Source organism: Anguilla rostrata, chromosome 14 (genome assembly GCF_018555375.3).
Source record: "Anguilla rostrata isolate EN2019 chromosome 14, ASM1855537v3, whole genome shotgun sequence".
Classification (NCBI taxonomy): Eukaryota; Metazoa; Chordata; class Actinopteri; order Anguilliformes; family Anguillidae; genus Anguilla; species Anguilla rostrata.
The window spans coordinates 5,193,660-5,216,369 of record NC_057946.1 but is presented as its reverse complement, the minus strand read 5'-3'; the positions used below and the strand labels follow the sequence as shown (position 1 = coordinate 5,216,369).

The window sequence follows — 22,710 nt, the reverse complement described above, 5'->3', positions numbered from 1 at the left end:
GGGATAAATGCAGGTTTGCAGGTGAGCTCATGAGGTGTTGTTCCTGTGCCGGCCTGCAGGGTGCGCCGTCTGTGTCACTATGTGGTGAACCTGCGCTACTTTGAGATGTGCATCCTCTTGGTCATCACCATGAGCAGCATCGCGCTGGCCGCGGAGGACCCGGTGCAAGCCAACGCCCCCCGCAACAACGTGAGTCCTGCGACCCGCAAAGACGGGTCTGCTTGGCGGGGTGGTTGGGTTTGGGATGGTGCGAAGGGGGGGTCAGAGGCAGGGGGCCTTACGTGGTTCCCCTCTGTATATTTATGCCCTCTCGCTTTTCTTCTCACCCAGTTTGGAAAACTGAACCGTATTTATCAGTGGCTATTCCTGCAGCCTCCATTTTTGATTCAGGACAGTGCGGCCAAGCACGCGCACTCTTCCAGTACACACGATATCAGCCGCCACATTCTGTCACACCACAGTTTGCAAGTCGGTCTCGCACAGACATGAAGTGGAGGAAGATGTTTCATATACGGCTTAAGGTGGATTTGCTGGCACCTAATTGACCAGTTGGGGTCACTTGCTGTCACCCCCCGCTTACTCAACCCCAATTATATGTAGTTTTTTTTTTAGAATTTAGTATATAACATTATATTATATTGTCTGTTACTCTAAAAACTACATGTTTGTGTGTCACCCTGTTAAGGAAAGGCTACCCAGTAGCCCAATTGAGTAGATTTCAGATACCAGGTTCAAATCGTTGGAATGCTCAAGTTGAATTATTTTGTATCTCTTCAATGTTAGTTTTGTTAATGTGTTTTAATTATTTCAGAGGTTAATTCTGCTTTATAGCAAAATTACACGGTGTGTTAAAACCAATAGTGGCTCCTGTTTGAGAGCCGGTGGTTGGTCTGCAACAGTCCTCCTCCCGTACAGTGGTGGACCGTTGAGATGTTCCACCTTGTTGTCAATAACTCATGTTGCATATATATGCATACGTGCATACTTGCATATGTATGTGCGTGTGTGTGTGTGTGTGTGGGGCGGGGGGGGGTGGGGGGGGTTTGCAGACTTGTTAAATAAATGTTAAGTGTTGACAGCCCTGAGTAATTCAACTCTGTGTGTGGGGACGGTGGCTCGTCTCTTATGCAAACATTGCTAGTCACAGTATCGAATTACTCAGCGCGTGACTACGTACTGCGATATCATTACATAAAGCGTCTGATGATCACAGTGTTGTTTACATTTTGTTCCATACAGGTGCTCAAGTACCTTGATTATGTCTTCACGGGTGTGTTCACCTTTGAGATGGTGATTAAGGTGAGGCTGTCTCTCTTTATCGTCACGGTAATTAGTCTGAGGTCTCCTAACGGCTTCGGAATGAATGCTGTCTGGAGGGTTCGGGGAAGAAAAAAGAATCGCTTTTGAATCACAGCCACCACTTCTGGGCTGCGGCGTGCCTGTGCAGCAGGCACTGAGAGACCCCGGCAGTTTGATTTTCTGTCTCATTAAGCAGAGTGTAGCACGGAGGAGCACTCCTCTTAAGCTTCAGTTATTAACCTGCTCTTTTGACGTCCGGCTCATTGTGGATCAGGGTCGTAGACTGGCCCTTATAACCTGTGGGGTTCAGCAGTTAGCCATGGGAATCGTTCCGCTTCCTTGTTTACTCCTGAGGAACAAGACCAACCATTAGGAATTGTGTCTTTGTGTTTTCATTTGAGTTCTCGGTGTGTGTGTGGGTGTGTAGTATCAGTGTTCTTGGTGTCAGTGTATAGTAGCAGTATGAGTGTTCTGGGTGTTTGTGTGTTTAGTATAAGTGTTCTGGGTGTCAGTGTATAATAGTAGCATCAGTGTTCTAGGTGTCAGTGTATAGTAGCAGTATGAGTGTTCTGGGTGTCTGTGTATAATAGTAGTGTCAGTGTATAGTAGCAGTATGAGTGTTCTGGGTGTTTGTGTGTTTAGTATCAGTGTTCTAGGTGTCAGTGTATAGTAGCAGTGTGAGTGTTCTGGATGTCAGTGTATAATAGTAGTATCAGTGTTCTAGGTGTCAGTGTATAGTAGCAGTATGAGTGTTCTGGATGTCAGTGTATAATAGTAGTATCAGTGTTCTCGGTGTCAGTGTATAGTAGCAGTGTGAGTGTTCTGGGTGTCAGTGTATAATAGTAGTGTCAGTGTTCTAGGTGTCAGTGTATAGTAGCAGTATGAGTGTTCTGGGTGTCTGTGTATAATAGTAGTGTCAGTGTATAGTAGCAGTATGAGTGTTCTGGGTGTTTGTGTGTTTAGTATCAGTGTTCTAGGTGTCAGTGTATAGTAGCAGTGTGAGTGTTCTGGATGTCAGTGTATAATAGTAGTATCAGTGTTCTAGATGTCAGTGTATAGTAGCAGTATGAGTGTTCTGGATGTCAGTGTATAATAGTCGTGTCAGTGTTCTAGGTGTTCGTGTATAGTAGCAGTGTGAGTGTTCTAGGTGTTTGTGTGTTTAGTATCAGTGTTCTGGGTGTCAGTGTATAGTAGCAGTATGAGTGTTCTGGGTGTCAGTGTGTAATAGTCGTGTCAGTCTTCTAGGTGTCCATGTATAGTAGCAGTGTGAGTGTTCTGGGTGTTTCTGTGTTTAGTATAAGTGTTCTGGGTGTCAGTGTATAATAGTAGTATCAGTGTTCTAGGTGTCCGTGTATAGTAGCAGTGTGAGTGTTCTGGATGTATGTGTGTTTAGTATCAGTGTTCTGGGTGTCAGTGTATAGTAGCGGTATGAGTGTTCTGGATGTCTGTGTCATATTAGTTCAGTAACGGAAGCCCTTGGACTCTTCTCTTTTCCGTCAGATGATTGACCTGGGCCTGCTGCTCCACCCTGGCTCCTACTTCCGTGATCTCTGGAACATTCTTGACTTCATTGTGGTCAGTGGTGCTCTGGTGGCGTTCGCATTTTCGTAAGTAAAAACGAATAAGAATACGTTTTTAAAAGCCCCAGCATCTGAACGACTGTTCAGGGGCATGTGCTCCTCAGCTCATCGGAAAAGCTGTGCTAGTTTATAAACTGAAAGTTAAACAGTTTCCGTGGTTACAGTGACAGTCAGTGACAAGCATGTATATCACTCAGGAAGTACTCTTGTTCTCCCCTCTGGTTTTTCAGAACCATAGTGTTGCAAATTTTGTCTCATAGAACTGATACAGAATTCAAGTTCAATGTCATAAAGTTCTTACCTTATAAATGAAAGAAGTACCGCAAGACGGAGCATTCTTTTTTGTTTGCCAGTTCAGTCTATCCTAAACTGAATTACAATAATGTAACTGAGTATCGCTTTTTCCACATCAGCCCTGAACAAAAGTTTAGGAATCCAAAAAAGTGAAGAATTCTATATAAATTACTCATGACATGTCATGATTTAATCAACATTTTTATTGAAATTTTACGAATTCAAGTGCCTTTTTTTCTGCGCTGACATCTGTTTTGTTCATTTTCGTGTTTGCCAAACTCGGCAAGCTGTCCTTGAGAAGAGAAAATAGCTGTTAAGCACTGGCGTGTAATTGAATGCTGAAGTCGAGGGCTTTTGACGGTTGATCACATCCAGGCCGAGGCAGCGTAGCCGTGACCAAGTGCCGCTGCTCAGGGCTTCTGTTTTTATTTATTTATTTATTTATTTGCCTTTTTCTCCCCAATTTAGTCGTTATGCCAGTTCCCCATATGTATCATAGTCCTGGTCGATGCGCTATCCTCTGTCGGTCTGGGGAGTTTGTAGACTACCACATGCCTCCTCTGATACATGTGGAGTCGCCAGCCGCTTCTTTTCACCTGCCAGCGAGGAGTTTCACTGGGAAAGCGTAAGGCGCGCGGAGGTTCACACAGATCCCCTTCCCGCTGAACAGGCGCCCCGACCGACCAGTAGGAGTCACTAATGCAACGATCAGGACTCATACCCTCACCGGCTACCTACCCGCATACACATGTGTTCATAGGAACATCTGACCAGGCCGGAAGTACCGCTGCCGGGGATTGAACCCTGGTCTCTGCGGTGGTAGGCAGACGAGTTCTTATACCTCTACACTACCCAGACGGCTCGCCCAGGGCTTCTTGTAACGACGATTGGACTTACCCACAGGGCCGGGGGAGAGGCGCTCCGAGAGCCGAAATGTCCTCCGTGCCTTTGGTTAACGCTGCGAGGAATTACGGGCTACATTTTTAAGTGCCGCTCAGCTATTTTGCCTCTCTATTAACGGCACGCGCCAGATTGCCTAACGACCGCGAAGCTTCCCTGAGAGGTTGTTCTCGCGGCTGTTTTCGCTGTTCGTTTGCAGCTGTTCATTTTTTTTTCACTGCCAGCGGAGTGAAAATGAGCGAGAAGGTTAGAAAGGTTTTCTACGAGGAGCAACGTGGCAACAAGTGAACCGTAATCGTCCATCTTAGGTACACGAGCGGCCCTCCCTCCGCGGCCGCGACACGGAATTTGCGAAGTTTTCCCGTGTCAGTTCGCCGTCTATCTCTGTGAATTAAGCCAACTGTCATTAGCCTACGCTGGGGAAGCTGTTCGTTCAGCCGAATACAATTTTAGGTTCAATATTTTTTCATTCGTATTGACAAAGAGTATGCATATAACAGACATGCACACCGCAGTATCACACTATGGAAGAATGCATGATTAGACAATCAAAAAAAAAAAGAAAAAGCAAACAAAAAGTAAATATAACTCACAATTTAGAAATGTTATTACTATATTCATTAAAAATCCTAGATGAAATAGAGTAACCATGAAAGGGGGAGGGGGGGGGGGCTTGGATTTACAGTAATCAATCTAAAATTGTGGTCAGTCTGTCAATCAATCAATGTGAAATTGAGCGAGGTTTTCTTGCCACAGCCAAAAAAAATGTGCACTTGTTTATTCCTGCTTCCTGTTCTGGCAGGAGATCAGTACTGCTGTATCTGCCCTGCCTCTGATGTTTTTCAGGGCCTGATCAATTATTTACAAAAAAAAAAACATTTATGTGTCCTCTCTGGCAGCACCTTACAACCTGTTGACCAGAGAGGGTTAGCCTGTTGGTGCATGTGATGTATTTTCTTCCACTGTGCTAGAGCAGAGCTAGCAGAGCCCTGTTAAATCTGCCGCCTTCATGAACTCCTTTCTGTGTGCTTTCTGAGCGTGAGGTCTAAAAATGCAGTGCTGCAGTTAACCTCTGTGAAATAAAACAGTGCCTGTTATTCTGACTTGTAACTGGTTTCTATGCACAGACTGTCTCTCTCTCTCTGTTCTTTCTCTCTATCTCTGTTCTTTCTCTCACTCTGTTCTCTCTCTCTCTCTGTTCTCTGTTCTCTGTTCTTTCTCTCTCTCTGTTCTCTCTCTCGCTCTCTCTTTCTCTCCCTCTCTCCCTGTTCTCTCTCTGTTCTTTCTCTCTCTCTCTGTTCTTTCTTTCTCTCTGTTCTCTCTCTCTCTCTCTGTTCTTTCTCTCACTCTGTTCTCTCTCTCTCTCTCTCTCTCTGTTCTCTGTTCTCTCTCTCACTCTGTTTTAGTGTGTAACGGCACAGATGCGGTGTGTGCAACAGCGCGGTTACCGGCGTCTCTCTCTCTGTGCCCATGTGTGATGTTGCCGTAGTAACAGTGTGTTTGCGTGTCTCTGTGCGAGGCACCCTGTTGGTACTGACTCTCTCTCTGTTTCCCGGTTTCTGGGACCGCTTGCAGGAGCTTTATGGGGTAATGTCTTTGTGCCGCCTGCTTTCTTGCTTTCTCTTCTCCACCCCCCCGAAACCCCACCCCCCCCACCTCTCGCCCCTCTGAGGGGCAGCCAGCTCGCCCCGCCCGCAGGCCCGTCCTGCTGCATGCTCCATGACGAGCATCTCTCCCCCCCCTCCCCTCGTGCAACGCAAATATATTTCCACATATATGAAGACCCAATATATTGGCATTCTTGATTGGTCATTTTTTGTGACAGAGTAGTAGCATGTAAAAAAGCATTTAACTCCATCTACCAATGGCATAACGCAGAGACGCTGTTGCTTGAAATGTGAAATATTTTGTAAGTTGTATTGCGTAGTATGTCAAAACATATTGCGCCATATATCGACCTGAAATGTAACAATTATTGTGGAATGTACCATGAATGACAATATAAAAATGACAATATATTGGCAAGCATTAGAACATGCACATTTGGAATGCCTCCATTATTTCAATTGTATCATTCCAAGTATTGCAGTGTAGTTTTCGAGGTATAGCAACATATTTTTGTATTTTGCATAGGAATATAATTTTTCTGTCTGCTCATCTGTCCATTCTGGGCCCCCCTTCGCCTTGTATAGGTGGGGCTACATCTCTAGTTGTGACTCTCGTCCTCCATTCTCACTGTCATGCCTTCATCCCATAATACCCCCATTTGTCTTAATGCAGTTGCCTAGAGGGGAGTAACCATTTGTTTTGTGTCTTGATCAAACTGTATGAGGCTCAATGTCAGTTGTTCTTCTCCTACTGACAGAAATGGTCCAGTTTGAAGGGGCTTTTTTTTGTAACCAGTGTTTCACTTTGTGCTAAGTTCTACACGTTTCTTAACTGTATGATACTGTATTTTGGGCATAGTAACAGGAACGAGGGGTCGTGTGAAAGTCTCGGCTGAGACCGTCTCACTAAAATCCCCCCCCCAACTGCTTTCGTTTTATCGAAAGCGCATAATGAGTTTCGAAACGAAGCGTTCTTTTACCTAGTGCAGCGGGAGATCGAAGGGCTGATTCTGCGTGTGGTAATTTAATTGGTGATGAAGTGATTCTCAGACAGACAGATATAAGGAGAGAGAGACAGCCCTGTGATATCAGGTACAGCCTACCGGTGGAGTTTGAGGACTCTCAGTGGAAAATCAATAGCTGATGGATGGGGGGGGGGAGGAATTTTCCCATGACATGTCACATGTGCTGGAGCTGCATTGCTGCCCCCCCCCGCCCCTCCATGTCCCCCTGGCGTGTGGGCGCGTGCGCGTGTGTGAGGGCAAGGGTATAAATAGCTCCCCGCTCCCTGTGTGGTGCGTGTGGAGAGAGGGGATGGGCGCTTTGGAAAACGGCGGCTGCACACCGTGTATGTGCGACCGATGCGTCTGCCCTACTGGACGTGCTTTTCGGGGGCCTGCCCCTGTACTACCTTAGGGGTCAGTCTGAGACCCCCCCACACCCCCACGCCCACGACAGTGAGTTTGCCTCCTCCTCATTCCTCCCCCTGTCTCTGTCACCCTGCCGTGATTTAGGGAGGCTGACAGATCACCCCTCAGCCTCCCTCCTGTCAGACATGCAGCTCCTGCAGTGCCTGGCTGCTGACTGCTACCTGTTGCCTGCTAGCTGTTACCTGCTACCTGTTACCTGCTAGCTGCTAGCTGCTGGCTGCCACAGTAGCTCTCTCCCATACTTATTACCACTAGGGGAAAAGACACCACTGACTCTTTATGGCGGCAGTGAGTGTATAACATGGGCAGTCATTTCCAAAAGCAGCAGAGACCGGGAATGCCTGCTCCCCCTCAACCAAACAAGCAAGAGCGGTTCTTACAGACTGCTCTCTCCCAGGCACTGCACCGCACAGCACATCAGACCTCCATCAAATGTGTATTTGGAAGCCTATAACTCTTTGAAAGCATTCCCACAACTCACTAAGAACTTTTGGTAATGCTTTCTTTGAATGGTCCTTAAAAAAGACCATTATAACTCCTTCATAAGCACTTTAAGAGAAACTAATAAATGTTTTTAAATAGCTTGTGCATAGCTCTTATGAAGGATCGTTCATAGAAGGTGTTACTGAATTTTCACAGAAGCATGCTTATCCAAAAGTGTAGGATCAGTGAATGTTCAGAATATTTGTGAAAATATGTTTATTTTAAAAAGGTCAAGAATCTGTGTTTGCCAGTCTCTGTAAGGTTACAATCTTGGTGCACATGTCAGCCCAGTTGGTTTTAGACACAAGGGTTTTTTTTTGTTCTGTCCTCTTTTTTTAAATTGTGTACTTCACCTCTGTCTCCAGCGAAAAGTGACATTTTTCCTGTCTATAAAAGCTTACTGTAGCTCTTCTGCTTCACGTGTCACCATTTGTAAATGTAGTGTCTTAAGTTGTTTGTGTTTTTGTAAACTGATTTGCACAATCTGCTGTTGTTTTCTCTCTCTCTCTCTCTCTCTCTCTCTCTCTTTGTGAAGCTGTCATAATGTCTTCTGCTCTGCTCTTGTCGTTTTTTTTATGTGCTTTTTTGTTCGTTTCTTTCTTCATTGCTTTCCTTCGTTAGATCGCAACAAAACCTGACCAGGTGGGACCCCCCCCCCCTCCTCTCTGTGCCAAAAACAGAACCCTAACCCCCCTCCCCCATCCCCCAGTCCCAAATAACCACCCTGTCCACCCTTCTGTATCCTGGCTAGGCCAGGATAGCGATAACTCATCCTTCACAATTGACTGACCCCTGTAGTGAGTAGGTGCCGCTGGATCACCTCTCTGATAGCTGTTCGAAAGACCTACCAGCTGGGGAGAATGGAGGGCCGCACAGACGACACCGTAGCGTCGCGTTTCGGTGCGGGGATGGGTCGAGGACGGCCTCCTTTCAACTTGAACCCCCTTTTTAAATAACAGAAAGCCGGGTCTTGCCCCCCCCTCCCTCCCCCTCCCCCCCCCCAACACTCTTCTGTGAGCGCTGGACTACCTGCTGTCCAGACACAGCGGGTGGACTCTTTTGACAGCTATCAGAACGCTGTGCGTTTGTTCATCTCCTCTTTAACCGTCCGTCGGACCGCCTGAGTCCCATTCAAACCATACCCGCGGGCTCGGTAACGGCCTTAGCGAGAGATGGGACAGTAGCGTGCATTGCAGCATGAGATTTGCATGTCGGTGTGTTAGAATAGAACAACCCACCCCACACCCCCGTCACCTCCCAGCCCCCCTCCCTCCACTAAGCACACACACCACCCCCAACCTCAACAAAAAAGTAGAGGTGGGAAGAAAAAGAATCAACCACCCCACGATGAGCTTGGATTTAGATGGCAGTTTGACAAAGCGCTATTTGGCACAAAGTGTGAGAGTCCGCGTGTGCGTGTAACAGCAGGACGGATCTTCCGACTGTATAAAAACTTGAACCAGTGGGCAGTGCTGAGGTGTGTGTGATGTGTGTGTGTGTGTGTGTGTGTGACTGAATGCAGAAAAGGTTACAGTTTCTAATCTGGAGTGGTACTCTGCTGAAGTGCCTTGGCTCTATTTGTTTTGTAGAACGTCCAGCTCATTTACTGGTGGAATGTGTTGAGACTGTGTACCAGTGCTCTGCAATAGATGAGGGCCTCTGCCAAAGAGATAAATAATGTAACGTGTGTGAGTGTGTGTGTGCACGTGTGTTTGTGCGTGTGTGTGTGTGTTTGTACGTGCATGCGAGCGTGCGTGCGAGCATGTGTGTGTGTGTGTGCGTTTGTGCGTGCCTGCAAGCGTGCGTGCATGTGTGTGTGCGTGCGTTTGTGCGTGCGTGCGAGCATGCGTGCGTGCATGTGTATGTGTGTGTGTGTGTGTGTTTGTGTGTGCATGCGTGTGTGCGAGCGCGTGTGCATGCATGTGTGTGTGTCTGTGCATGCATGTGTGTGTGTGTGTGGCAGTATGCTGTGTGCATATTTATCTTGGCAGGTGCCTTCCATTGTTGGCAGCCACGGCTGTTTTCAAGCCCGGTCACCCTAAGGAGGATGCTCCTCCCCGTAAGCCAACATTTTAATGGCAGTAAAACCCCGTCAGAAGGATCTGAAGGAGCTGAATGCTGGTGGATCTGTAGAGTCTGTGAACGACTGAAACCCCGGAGCAGATGGAGAACAGGGCTTTCGGGTTCCCAGCGTGTGAAGTCGTTCCAGGCGCAAGGTCCCAGGCCGGCTCCAGCCGTCCCCCGGGCTCTTCCCCATCGCCTCCGGCCTGCTCTGTGCCCTGGAGCAGGGCTCAGCGCGCATCAGCGAATCAGAAGAGACCTCTATGGAGTGGGGGGGGGGGGGGGGGATGTGATAACCCGTCCCTCAGAATGGAGAAATACCACAGCCAAGTTAAACCGGTTTTCTAAACATGGCACTACTGTCACACACACACGAAAGTAAGCTGGGACCCGGTTTGACATTCTACATTTACTTATGCCGTACATTACTACACACCATGCGATACGCATGATGCGTTTAAAATGTGCGCAGGTGCATACGTGCACTGTCTGTCTAGCAATGCAGCTGGATGTCACATAGCCCCTCTACAACGACCAAGCAGCTGTGCCCCACAGCAACCATCGCTCTCTTACAGTCTGAGAGTGCACACGGGCGTGGAAGGGTTTAGGGCAGGGGCGCACTACACGGGCCAATCCGTTTCAAGATTTCGCCCCAACTTCTGCCCTTAATTATTTAATAAGCACCAACGACAGCCACAGATTGGAAAGTGAATCCTGAAGACTTTACTGTGCTCAAGTACAGGAGTGAACAAGTGTAGTTTTTATAGAGCTGGCAGAAAACTCAAGCTGAGGCGACTGGATGGAACAAAAAAAAGACCAGCACTCAGACCGACCCTCCAGGACCGGAGTTGTGCAGTTCCTGGTTTAGAGGCTCCCCTCAGCTGACCTCATCTGTGTGCCAGAAAGCCTCTTGACGGTTGTCAGTCCGGGCTACAGAAAGGACCCAGACACCAGTTGCGTCAGCAGCAGACACCAGTGATTCACCGCTGGTGGCGGGACGGAACAACAAATGTTTCACTTCTGCCAGCTTGACTTGTGTGTATGGATACTGCAGTGACAGCGTCTTAGTCAGCTTTGTGTTAGCCAAATTAGGGCAATTGTATGGGCAGGGTGTCTGTGTGCTGAACCCCGTTTCTATTTATTGACCCTGTTATCCTTTTTGTTTTACTGGGAACACCAGATGCCAGATGAGATGAGTTCTCATTTACAGTGAATGTGTGGGATTGTGTAGCCAATCAGTTGTTGTGGGTCTGACTTGATGGCCAGTCTGAGTAAGCCATTTTTTGGGAGATTTTCCAGAACATTCCTACTCTTTCAGTAAAATGCCATGGGACCTTTAATGACCACGGACCCTGGCTGGATGTCTCACACAAATGACAGCCTCTCCTACAGCACAGTGTCCCCATCACTGCACTGGAGCATTGGCTTTTCTGATTGGTCAAGTGGGAAGATCGCCCTCTACTGGTATGCCAATATAGCCCTCAGCTGCAAACTACAACCTCATTTCCTAGTGTTCCATCCAAGAACTGATCAAGCCCAGATGTGTTTAGTCCCAGCCATCAGGCAGAATAAACATGTAGGTTAGGGTGGGTGCTAACGTAGACTTCAAACAAAACCACTCCTCTTACCACATCAAGCTGCTGCTTCAAAGTAAAGCTTATGAAACTGTGGAAACCTGTTTAAAATATTCCCTTTCTTAAAAACATAAAAGGAACTACCATTTGAAATACAGAGAATTGCTCTCTTACTGAGAAATGTTGCTGCCGTCTTGTTTTCTCAAATGAAGAAGCCACTTAAGAGCTGTGTCCTTTATCTCTGGTTTACATGCAGTGTTGAGAACTGGGTCATTACTTCTCTTTGACGGCAGCTGCTGTTAATTGGTTTGCGATGAGGACTGTCGTAGGTTCCTGCTTTACAAGCATGCCATCTCCCCAGCCTGTGCGTTTCAGTCCGTCTCGGAGGCCGTCCAATGCTTGGCCTTTCTATTTTCACCGTTCCCGCCTTTCAGTTCATCGTTCTGGTTCAGTAGCTCATTATCGGAGATAGTGTCTGCGGATTTAAAAAAAAAAAAAAATAGCGGTGGTTTATCCAAAGAAACGGCTCCACCCCCCTCGGTCCAGGGTAGTTTCTTTGTGTCTTTTTCTATCTATTCCGACGTGCCATTCTGCAGAATCCCAGGACGCGCACTGTGTGCGGGAAGTCCCTGTTCATGCGCACGGACAGACTGTTTGTTTTTAAACGTTGTCAGGTCGTGACAGGCTTCTCTCTGCGTCGCTGGGTTTCTGAGGAATGGCCCAGTGCTGTGTACGTGTGCTCACTTGCATGTCCTGACTGCGGGATGCATCCAGAAAGATCATGTAATTCAGGATTACATGGCCTCTGCGAAGGAATCACGGCCTGGAGCGTAAGCAGGGTGTGTGTGTGTGTGTGTGTGTGTGAGTGAGGGTGAGCGTGTGTGTGATGGTAAGCGTGTGTTTGTGTGTAGGTGTGTGTTTGTGCACATACATACAGTACATGCACGTGCATGTGTCAGTAATATTAAACGTGTGTTTTCCAAGCTGACCCTCTGTTTGCTCTCTGCAGAGGGACCAAAGGAAAGGACATCAACACCATTAAATCCCTCAGGGTGCTGCGTGTGCTGCGGCCGCTCAAGACCATCAAACGCCTGCCCAAGCTAAAGGTAACATTACAGTAATGCTACAGCACACCTGCCCAAACTCAAAGTAACATTACAGTAACGCTACAGCACACCTGCCAAAACTCAAGGTAACATTACCGCAATGCTACAGCACACCTGCCCAATCTCAGGGTAACGTTACCCTAATGTTACAGCACACCTGCCCAAACTCAAGGTAATGTTACAGTAATGCTACAGCACACCTGCCCAAACTCAAGGTAATGTTACAGTAATGCTACAGCACACCTGCCCAAACTCAGGGTAACATTACCATAATGCTACAGCACACCTGCACAAACTCAGGGTAACATTACCGTAATGCTACAGCACACCTGCCCAAACTCAAGGTAACATTACCGCAATGCTACAGCACACCTGCCCAAACTCAGGGTAACATTACCGCAGTGCTACAGCACACCTCCCCAAACTCAGGGTAACATTACCACAATGCTACAGCACACCTGCACAAACTCAGGGTAACATTACCACAATGCTACAGCACACCTCCCCAAACTCAAGGTAACGTTACCGTAATGCTACAGCACACCTGCCCAAACTCAAGGTAACATTACCATAATGCTACAGCACACCTGCCCAAACTCAAGGTAACATTACCGCAATGCTACAGCACACCTGCCCAAACTCAAGGTAACATTGCAGTAACGCTACAGCACACCTGCCCAAACTCAAGGTAACATTGCAGTAACGCTACAGCACACCTGCCCAAACTCAGGGTAACGTTACAGTAATGCTACAGCACACCTCCCCAAACTCAAGGTAACATTACCGCAATGCTACAGCACACCTGCCCAAACTCAAGGTAACATTGCAGTAACGCTACAGCACACCTGCCCAAACTCAAGGTAACATTGCAGTAACACTACAGCACACCTGCCCAAACTCAGGGTAACGTTACAGTAATGCTACAGCACACCTCCCCAAAGTCAGGGTAACATTACAGTAACACTGCAGCACACCTGCCCAAACTCAAGGTAACATTACAGTAATGCTACAGCACACCTCCCCAAACTCAAGGTAACATTACCGCAATGCTACAGCACACCTCCCCAAACTCAAGGTAACATTACAGTAATGCTACAGCACACCTGCCCAATCTCAAGGTAACATTACCGCAATGCTATAGCACACCTGCCCAAACTCAGGGTAATGTTACAGTAATGCTACAGCAAACCTCCCCAAACTCAGGGTAACATTACAGTAATGCTACAGCACACCTGCCCAAACTCAAGGTAACATTACCGTAATGTTATGTGTGAGGTATTACATTATATCACACTCACACCTGACAAATTCAAGCCGACTGCCCAATTTTTTTGGCATGTCAAAAAGCAATTGGGAGCCCGTAAACCAGTCAGGTCGGTTTTGAATGGTATCTCATACCTCGCGAGTTGCGACATTGAGACCTAATGTTCACCTTACGATTTGATCTGAAAAGAACAATTGAGAGCCCGCAACTCATCTGTACGCACGCCCACCCTAACCAGAACATAATCAAACACAGAGAAGGTCAGGTGACCGAACCTGGTTAGACTGCCAATGATGGGATACCGACTGGTAATTCCACCTGCATTACCCGAATACCGTCATACAGAGAGAAACAGTCCATTAGTATTGCGCATACTGTCTGTAACTGGGCAATGATGGAAGTCTGTTCATTTAGCCCTCTGCTAACGAGGTACGTTGTGACATTTGTAGCTGCTCGTGTTTTTCTGGCTGACGTTCTGTTCGCTCGTGTTTAATTTGACCGCGTGTCTGCGTGCCCCTAGGCCGTGTTTGACTGCGTGGTGAACTCCCTGAAGAACGTGCTCAACATCCTCATCGTCTACATCCTCTTCATGTTCATCTTCGCCGTCATCGCCGTGCAGCTCTTCAAGGGGAAGTTCTTCTACTGCACCGACGAGTCCAAGGGGCTGCAGAAGGACTGCAGGTGGGCGCGCGGTCCCGTCTCGGCTGCGCAGTTCTGACGCCGGCTGCGCCGATCTGAAGCTGGCTGCTCGGGTCTGACCTCGGCAGATCTGCGCTCAGCTGCGCAATTCCAACACCCGCTGCGCAGTTCTGGTACTACCTGTGCAGATCTGATCTGGGCTGCGCAGTTCTGGTACTATCTGTGAAGAACTGATCTGGGCTGCGCAGTTCTGATACGATCTGAGCAGATATGTTCACAGCTTCTCCAGTCTTTTCTTAGCTGCTCTGTTCTCATTGTAGCCGCATGGATGTGATGCTAACTGTTCTGGTGCTAGCTCTGCAGATATGACATCACGTAGTTATGACACCTGTTCAGCTGGCCGCACCAGGCACAGTCGACGCAGGTGCGGTCCGGATTCAATCCAGGACTGTGGGGCTCATCCGTACGATATTGACCCCCTCCCCCCCGCTCTCTCTCTCTCTCTCTCTCTCTCTCTCAGGGGACAGTTTCTGAACTACAACAAAGACGGCGTGACCGCTCAGCCGCGCGAGTGGAAGAAGTACGACTTCCACTACGACAACGTGCTGTGGGCCTTCCTCACCCTCTTCACCGTGTCCACCGGGGAGGGCTGGCCCCTGTGAGTGTGCAACCACGGCAACCTTCCCACGGCAACGCACCCAGACTGCACCGCTCGCCTCGGGGCCGTGCTCCACTCTGCCAGGCTAAAGCCCAGTCCAGACCGAAGATTCGCCACGTGGCAAAACCATTTTAGAATGTTTCAGGGAGGGGCTGGAGCCGTGTGAGCTACCTGTCTCAGAATGCTACATTACATTACATTTATTTGGCAGACGCTTTTATCCAAAGCGACGTACAAAAAGTGCATTTCATGGTCATAGACAGCTACTAAACACAGGTTCAATAAGATACAATACTTATTTTGTACAGCTATTTCTAGCCAAGAACACAGTTTAGTTCACACAGTGAACACTATTCTGACCTAAAGCCAACTAGGCAGAAGAATAAGCTACAGTATTAGGACAAATACAAATTACCAAAAAGTGTTGGGATGGGGCAACATGTGACAAGTGTCATGAAAAGGGGGGGGGGGATTTAGAGTGAAATATACAGCGTGGTGGTGGTTAGTCTAGGTATAGTCTGAAGAGATGAGTCTTCAGGCCACGGCGGAAGATGGGTAGTGAGGGGGAGAATGTCTGATTCAACTGGCGATTCAACTTGTCAAATTGCTGGTGGCGAGTTTTAGAATGCTGCAAAGAACGTTGTGTTGTGAATCTTTTGGTATGAACTGGGCTTTATATTCAGTGCTGGGTAGAAACTGAGGTTTAGAGCCCAGAGGCAGAATCCGGACTCTTCCTTTGAGACATGCTTTGAGATTTATCAAAGTAAAATAAGGAATGGGTGTATCTTGGCATTCAGCCCAGTGCACACTGAGGAAGGTTCTTTTGATTAATGCTCAATGTTTTTCAGTTGGACCTCGATTGTGGATTCCACTACATTGTGATCTCTGCATGCTAAATGGATGTAATGTAATATGATCTCCTTTGTCTTATACTCAGTATTTCTTGGCTACATACCCTAGTAATGGGCCTGTGGCGGTCTGGACTTTGAGGGAACTGAGGGGGGGGTGGTCTGGTGCTGTGCTCTGAGGTGATCCCCATGGCGACCGTGGCTATGGTCTTTGTTCTTCCGATCAAAGACCCCCAGGCATGTGAAAGGTTTTTGAAGGACCCTGCTTTTGAAGTTCTTTGAGGTACCACTATGGTGGGACAGAGAACTGTTCGTATTCCATAAGTAGCACTGAAAGGGACATCGTTTAAAGTGGTGTCATCTTATTTCATTTTTTTTTTTTCTTCGTCTGTAATTAAGTCTTTAAATTAAGCTACTGTAGGTGACTGAGCATTGAGGTGAACAGAGGCCCTTCTCCCTCTCAGATTAAAGAGCTATGTCATGATTGCAACCCAGAGACATATGCGCATAGAAAAATTCATCCCTGGTACTATAGAAATGAATTGGGGAAAATAATTAAATTCACCCTCTTCTCCCCCATTCCCTCCACCCCCCTCTCCTACTCTCCCATTTATCCCTCTATCCCTTCATCCCTCCATGCTATTCATCCCTCTCTCCCTCTGTACTGCTATTCTTCACTCTCTCTCATTCCCCATCCTTCCAACCTCTTCTTCTCGCCCCTCTCTCCCATCGCTCTGTCCTACTCTTCTCCATTTCCCTGTGCCCCCCCGCCGCCCCCTCCTGTCCCCTTATCCTCTCCGTCCCATCCCTCCATCCGCAGGGTCCTGAAGCACTCCGTAGACGCCACCTACGAGGATCAGGGCCCCAGCCCCGGGTTCCGCATGGAGACGTCCATCTTCTACGTGGTCTACTTCGTGGTCTTCCCCTTCTTCTTCGTCAACATCTTCGTGGCCTTGATCATCATCACCTTCCAGGAGCAGGGGGACAAAGCCATGTCCGAGTGCAGCCTGGAGAAGAACGAGGTGCCCGTCCCGCTTCCCATAGCCACGGCGTTGTGTGCGGTCACGGTTTATTTGGTTACGGTTCTGCGGTCTTTGTCTCGTGGTCGCAGTTTTGTGGTTGTGGTCACATTGTCACGACCGTGGCAAAACAATTATAGTCGCATGTTCATGATTTAGTTATGTGGTTGTGGTCACATTGTCCACGACCGTGGCAAAACAATTACAGTCGCACGTTCACGATTGTGTCGTCGTTTTTGTTCGGTCATGGTTCTGTAGGTGTGCGTCACAGTCATGAAGTTTTTGATGTGAGTAGTCAGGACCATGGTAGAGCGGTTGCATTTTTGTGGTCGTAGTGGTTTATGTTGTCATGGTTGTATCACTGTAGCTCTATGATCGTGGTCTAGTCACTGATGTTTGCGGTAGTGTGGCTGTAGTCATCCGGTCACAGTTATGAAGGGCCAGTGTTAGCGACCCCTCCCAGGCCTCTCAAGTGGTCGGCACTGACAAAAACCAGATTTATCTCGTTTCCCCTTTGGAGACAAATCCAGAGATCCCTGTGCCTCACCTCCCTGGTCTCCATGGCAATGGATTTCTGCAGTAAGAGCAGGATGACCAGAATAACCCCCGTCCACCCATCGCAACCCTCCACTCTCTCATGAAACAGTGCCCAGCTTTGAGCCTTGTGCGCACACACACACACACACACGCATATGCACACCCATTACATTACATTATATCTATTTGGCAGACACTTTTATCCAAAGCGACGTACAAAAAGTGCATTTCATGGTCATAGACAAATACTAAACACAGGTAAGATAAGATACAATACTTATTTTGTACAGCTATTTCTAGCCAAGAACACAGTTTAGTTTCACACAGTGACACACACACACACACGTGCGCACACAAACACACACACACACACACACACACACACTCATTGATATAGCCATTTTAAAAGTGTTCCACAGCTGGAATTGGAAATGGACTCCTTTGAAGAAGTAGTTGTGGGCCGGGACATTGCACGGCGAGCATGCTTTCAGGAAGTCTCTCGCTGACATCCGTAAGCCCGCTCCAGGGCCCAAACTCACAAAGCAATTTATTGCGTTATTAGCATTATTCGCCCCGGTGTTTGTTTTCCGTTGATTGGGCTTTTGATGTCTTTGGTTATAAGCAAATCAGATGTTTTTTTTTCTTGTCTGGCAGCAGTAAGGTGTCTGGAGACATTTGCTTGTGTCCTTTCGGGGCGGTGGGTAGACACGCGCGGCTCGAATCGCTGTCAGCAGCGGCTCGTTCCCCTGGAGACGATTCCACCGCAGGTGGCGGCCACGGCGACGGCGGAGCGCGGGAAATAAAACGACAGTAGCCGCGACGAGGCTCGTTAGGAGATCAGGGACTCCGCGATTCTCTACGGTCTCCCGCTCCATTGCTTCATCTTCAGATAAATCTTTAGATGAATTCGCACGACTGAGTAAAGGAGTGACAGCCCCGTGTTTGAAGGAGAGGTAGGGGGGATCCTGCTTCCCCTCAGATTAGGAGTTATGGCGGTGTTAAGTTAATTGTTGTCAGCCGGAATGCTGCAGAGTTTTTAGTCTAAAATGGCCGCCATACTGTTTCATCTTGAAGTGTGTAACAGAGGGCCCACACAGGGTGGATGATCCTGTCAAGGCAGCGTTACAGCGTGCGGATGGTTCAGTGATGCGTGGATACAGTGTCACAGCCTGTCAACAGACTCTGACGTTGTACTGACATTCATAATGAGTTCGATATGCTCCCCTCTGGGAGGCGCTATAGAGTACCCAGAGCCTCAAAAAACATATTTCAGAAGTCATTGCTTTGATAAATACTTAATATTTTGACCATAGCACTCTAATGTACTGGGAAGGTACTTGAAGCTCTGTTGTGTTGTCTATGTACTGGGTTGTCTGTGGCCTGTGTTGTCTAAACCTATATTGTTAGTATTGTGTTGTTTGTAGCCTGTATTGTGTGACTGCTTGTTTTTATTGTAACTATGGTGAAGCCAAAGGCAAATTTCCACAAAAGTGGACAATAAAGTATCTATCTATCTATCTATCTATCTATCTATCTATCTATCTATCTATCTATCTATCTATCTATCTATCTATCTGTCTATCTGTCTATCTATCTATCTGTCTGTCTGTCTGTCTACTGGCTGCGGCTCATAACGCTCCAGTGACCCCTGTTGGTCAGTCAGCGCCTGCTGTCTGCCTGCCAAGGCACTGGCCCAGTGTGTGTGGTAGAGCGCCATGGCGGGTGCGGTATTGAATCCAGGTCATCGGTTGTACGGACTGTTGGAATGCTGTAGGAGTTTGAGGCGAGAAAAAGCTTTGATAAAATTCTCTTTGTTTCTTCTTTTGTCCTGCAGAGGGCGTGCATCGACTTTGCCATAAACGCCAAGCCTCTGACTCGCTACATGCCCCAGAACAAGCAGTCCTTCCAGTACAAGATGTGGAAGGTTGTGGTGTCGCCTCCCTTCGAGTACTCCATCATGACCATGATTGCCCTCAACACCATAGTGCTCATGATGAAGGTCAGTGACGACTCCTGTGCCCCAGGGGGCGCTCTGACGGTTGCAACCACGGCGGGAGAACAAGCCTCGTTGAACCAAAATAGGAAGAGTTCTATGCTAAGTGTGTTCTGCGTTGTATGTGGTTTGCTGTGGGGATCAAGATTTTGATTGGGTTCAAAGAAGCCAACGATTTATTCCTTGATGTAGCTCCACCCATTCAGGGTTTGTGAAAACTTTCATTTGTCATCACTAGGTTACAAGGCTTTCACCAGGATAATGAGGATTTTGGGACATTATTCGGTTTACAAATGGACAGGCTTTTTTTCCCTTTTCATAAAATTAATATTGGTAGTACCAGGCTTGACTTCTAATGCTCATATTGTCCGCCAGGCTCATCTTCAGAATATTATTGGTCAACTTTAGGAAGAGTCTGTCTGTCTGTCTGTGTCTGCCTGTGCCTGTGTCTCTATTGCTGTCTGCTACAGACTTTACTTTCATGCGCAGTAAAGACGGTTTAAAGGGTTACATATTTTTGCCTCCTCTGCTGCTCAGTGTGAATGCCCAGAGGGGTCTACTCAAGCAGAGGAAGAAGCATTCTCAGCACTGTTAAATCAGTCACTGGCAGACAGGTGGACAGACAACGACAGACATATACTGAAAAACATGACACGATTTCATCATAGGTCTTCCTGTTAGTCTGGCTTAATTTGTGTGTGCAGGCATGCGTGCACGAGTGTGTGTGTGTGTGTGTGTGTGAGAGAGACAGAGGGAGAGGGACAGAGAGAGAGAGAAAGGCAGAGAGAGAGAGAATAATAATGACAAAGAGGGTGATTGAGAGAGAAAGAAAGAGGGGAAAAAGTGAGAATATAATTGCTGTCAGTTGAATAACAATATTAGTGAGAGAGTGAGCGCTCTCAAGACTTTTCCACATAATTGCTTTACAGCAGGTTTATCCTGGCTTTAGCTTCCTTTGCTTGATTTAATTTTTAATCCTTTGCTTGATTTAATTTTACAGCTGCCTCAATTTCTCAGTATTTTGCTCATTTTTACATTTGTATGAAGCAGATTGTGCCCATCAGGAAAAGCAGTTAGCGAGGCATTCTTGCACGGTGTGTCAGTTTCATTCTGTAGTGAAGAAGACAGATTCACTGAAGGTGAAGGCAAGAGGGTGGGAATCTTACAAAGGAAAAAGTGACACAACTGTCTGAGTTTGAGTGATTGACATATATATTAGAAGAGTTTACTTACTCTGGATGAGAGCATCTACTCCATGACTAAAGCCGCTTTTCCACCGCATGGTACCGGCTCGACTCGACTCGACTCTACTCGCTTTTGGTACCAGGTACTTCGTTTTCCACTGCAGATAGTACCCCCGTCAATCTAGCTGGTTGTCGTAGCGACTCTGCATGAAACTGCAGTTTCTGACCAATCAGTGGTCTGCAGTGTTTTCACGTCACCTTTTGGTATCGCCTCAGCTCGCTTGGATCCTCGACGGAGGTGATACCATAAAAAGTACCAGGTACCAGGTACTATCCACAACTTCTGCTCGATGGAAGACCAAAAAAGTTGAGTAGAGTTGAGTTGAGTTCTGCCTCCAAGTCGACTTGTAGTATAGCTGATAGCAGCTGGTGTGAGTTCACCTGGGAGATTCAGTATCCCTGACCTCCCCACCCCACACCAGGTCATTGATGATCTGCTTGTGTTGGGGTACTCAGCTGTGTTCATCAATGAGAACATGTACACAGTGATTTTAAGATTGACGTGACAAATACAGATTTTCACCATGTATTACCCTTGGATTGTTTTTCTTAGGCACAAATATAAAATGTATTATAATGAATGAATGACTACTTTGTTCTCTTAGCATTTCAATTGGCGGATACTTTGGCAGATTGTTTTCCGTGCTCTACTTTTTCAGACGCAGGGCACACGTTAGGTCACGCTCAGCTTGTTGAATGCAGCTCTGGTTTTGTCCCCATTTCCGACAGTTCTACGACGCGCCTGTCGTCTATGCAAACATGCTCAAGTACCTGAACATCGTGTTCACCACTCTCTTCTCTCTGGAGTGCATCTTCAAGCTCATCGCCTTCGGACCTCTGGTGGGTACACTGCCGCGTGACCTGTACATGTCCAACATTTACACTGCCGTGTAAGTGTGTGTGTGTGTGTGTGTGTGTGTGTGTGAGAGAGAATGTGTGAGGGAGAAAGAGAGACAGAGAGCGAGAGCGAGGCAGAGTGAGAGACAGAGAGGGAGAGAGTGAGAGACAGAGAGAGAGAGAGAGAGCGAGGCAGAGTGAGAGACAGAGAGCGAGAGCGAGGCAGAGTGAGAGACAGAGAGGGAGAGAGTGAGAGACAGAGAGAGAGAGAGAGCAAGCCAGAGAGAGAGAGAGATATGCAGGTTGGATGGGCTGACTGAAAAATAAATAACTGTGTGGGTTGATGGGTGAGAGGATGAATGACCTGATGTAAAGACAGGTGTGAAGACAGAGAGATTAATGCACCGATAGCTAAGTGGGATGGTTTGTGAGTATATGAATTCAGCTAGTAAATTAATTGAATGTAAAATGGATGGACAGCAGGGTTAGAGACAACAACGGATTGATAAATGGAAATGTGGGTGAGGGGGTGCGGATCATTGCACGGATGGGGCTGTGGAGATATATGAATATACCTGCAGATTTACATATGTATTTACACTTTACATTCATACGTATTTTACATAACTATACTGATGCACACAAACATACGCACAATTGCTCATGTAAATGTATATTATGTATACTGTCTTTGTACAGCAAGCACCAGATGTGTCTAAAACAAATGTGATGTGTCCAGGAATATATCTGCAGATCCGCAGATACTGCGTATGCGTACTGTAAATACTGTGTATGCGTACTGTAAATACTGCGTATGCATACTGTAAATACTGTGTATGCGTACTGTAAATACTGCGTATGCATACTGTAAATACTGCGTATGCATACTGTAAATACTGCGTATGCGTACTGTAAATACTGCGTATGCGTACTGTAAATGCTGCGTATGCGTACTGTAAATACTGCGTATGCGTACTGTAAATACTGTGTATCCTTACTGTAAATACTGCGTATGCGCACTGTAAATACTGCGTATGCGTACTGTAAATGCTGCGTATGCATACTGTAAATGCTGCGTATGCGTACTGTAAATACTGCGTATGCGTACTGTAAATACTGCGTATGCGTACTGTAAATACTGCGTATGCGTACTGTAAATGCTGCGTATGCATACTGTAAATACTGCGTATGCATACTGTAAATACTGCGTATGTGTACTGTAAATACTGCGTATGCGTACTGTAAATACTGCGCATGCGTACTGTAAATACTGCGTATGCGCACTGTAAATACTGCGTATGCGTACTGTAAATACTGCGCATGCGTACTGTAAATAC

At 47.1% G+C, this 22,710-nt stretch overlaps 1 protein-coding gene across 1 annotated transcript in view; it reads left to right on the top strand.

Moving 5' to 3' along the window:
• The window catches only part of cacna1bb (calcium channel, voltage-dependent, N type, alpha 1B subunit, b), a 209,691-nt gene that overhangs the window by 153,848 nt on the left and 33,133 nt on the right, over nucleotides 1–22,710 (top strand). The window contains 9 exon segments of the mRNA XM_064308862.1: nucleotides 60–189; nucleotides 1,240–1,299; nucleotides 2,800–2,906; nucleotides 12,238–12,334; nucleotides 14,119–14,279; nucleotides 14,758–14,895; nucleotides 16,564–16,765; nucleotides 19,134–19,298; nucleotides 21,266–21,376. Of these exon segments, the coding sequence (XP_064164932.1) occupies nucleotides 60–189; nucleotides 1,240–1,299; nucleotides 2,800–2,906; nucleotides 12,238–12,334; nucleotides 14,119–14,279; nucleotides 14,758–14,895; nucleotides 16,564–16,765; nucleotides 19,134–19,298; nucleotides 21,266–21,376 (1,171 nt within the window).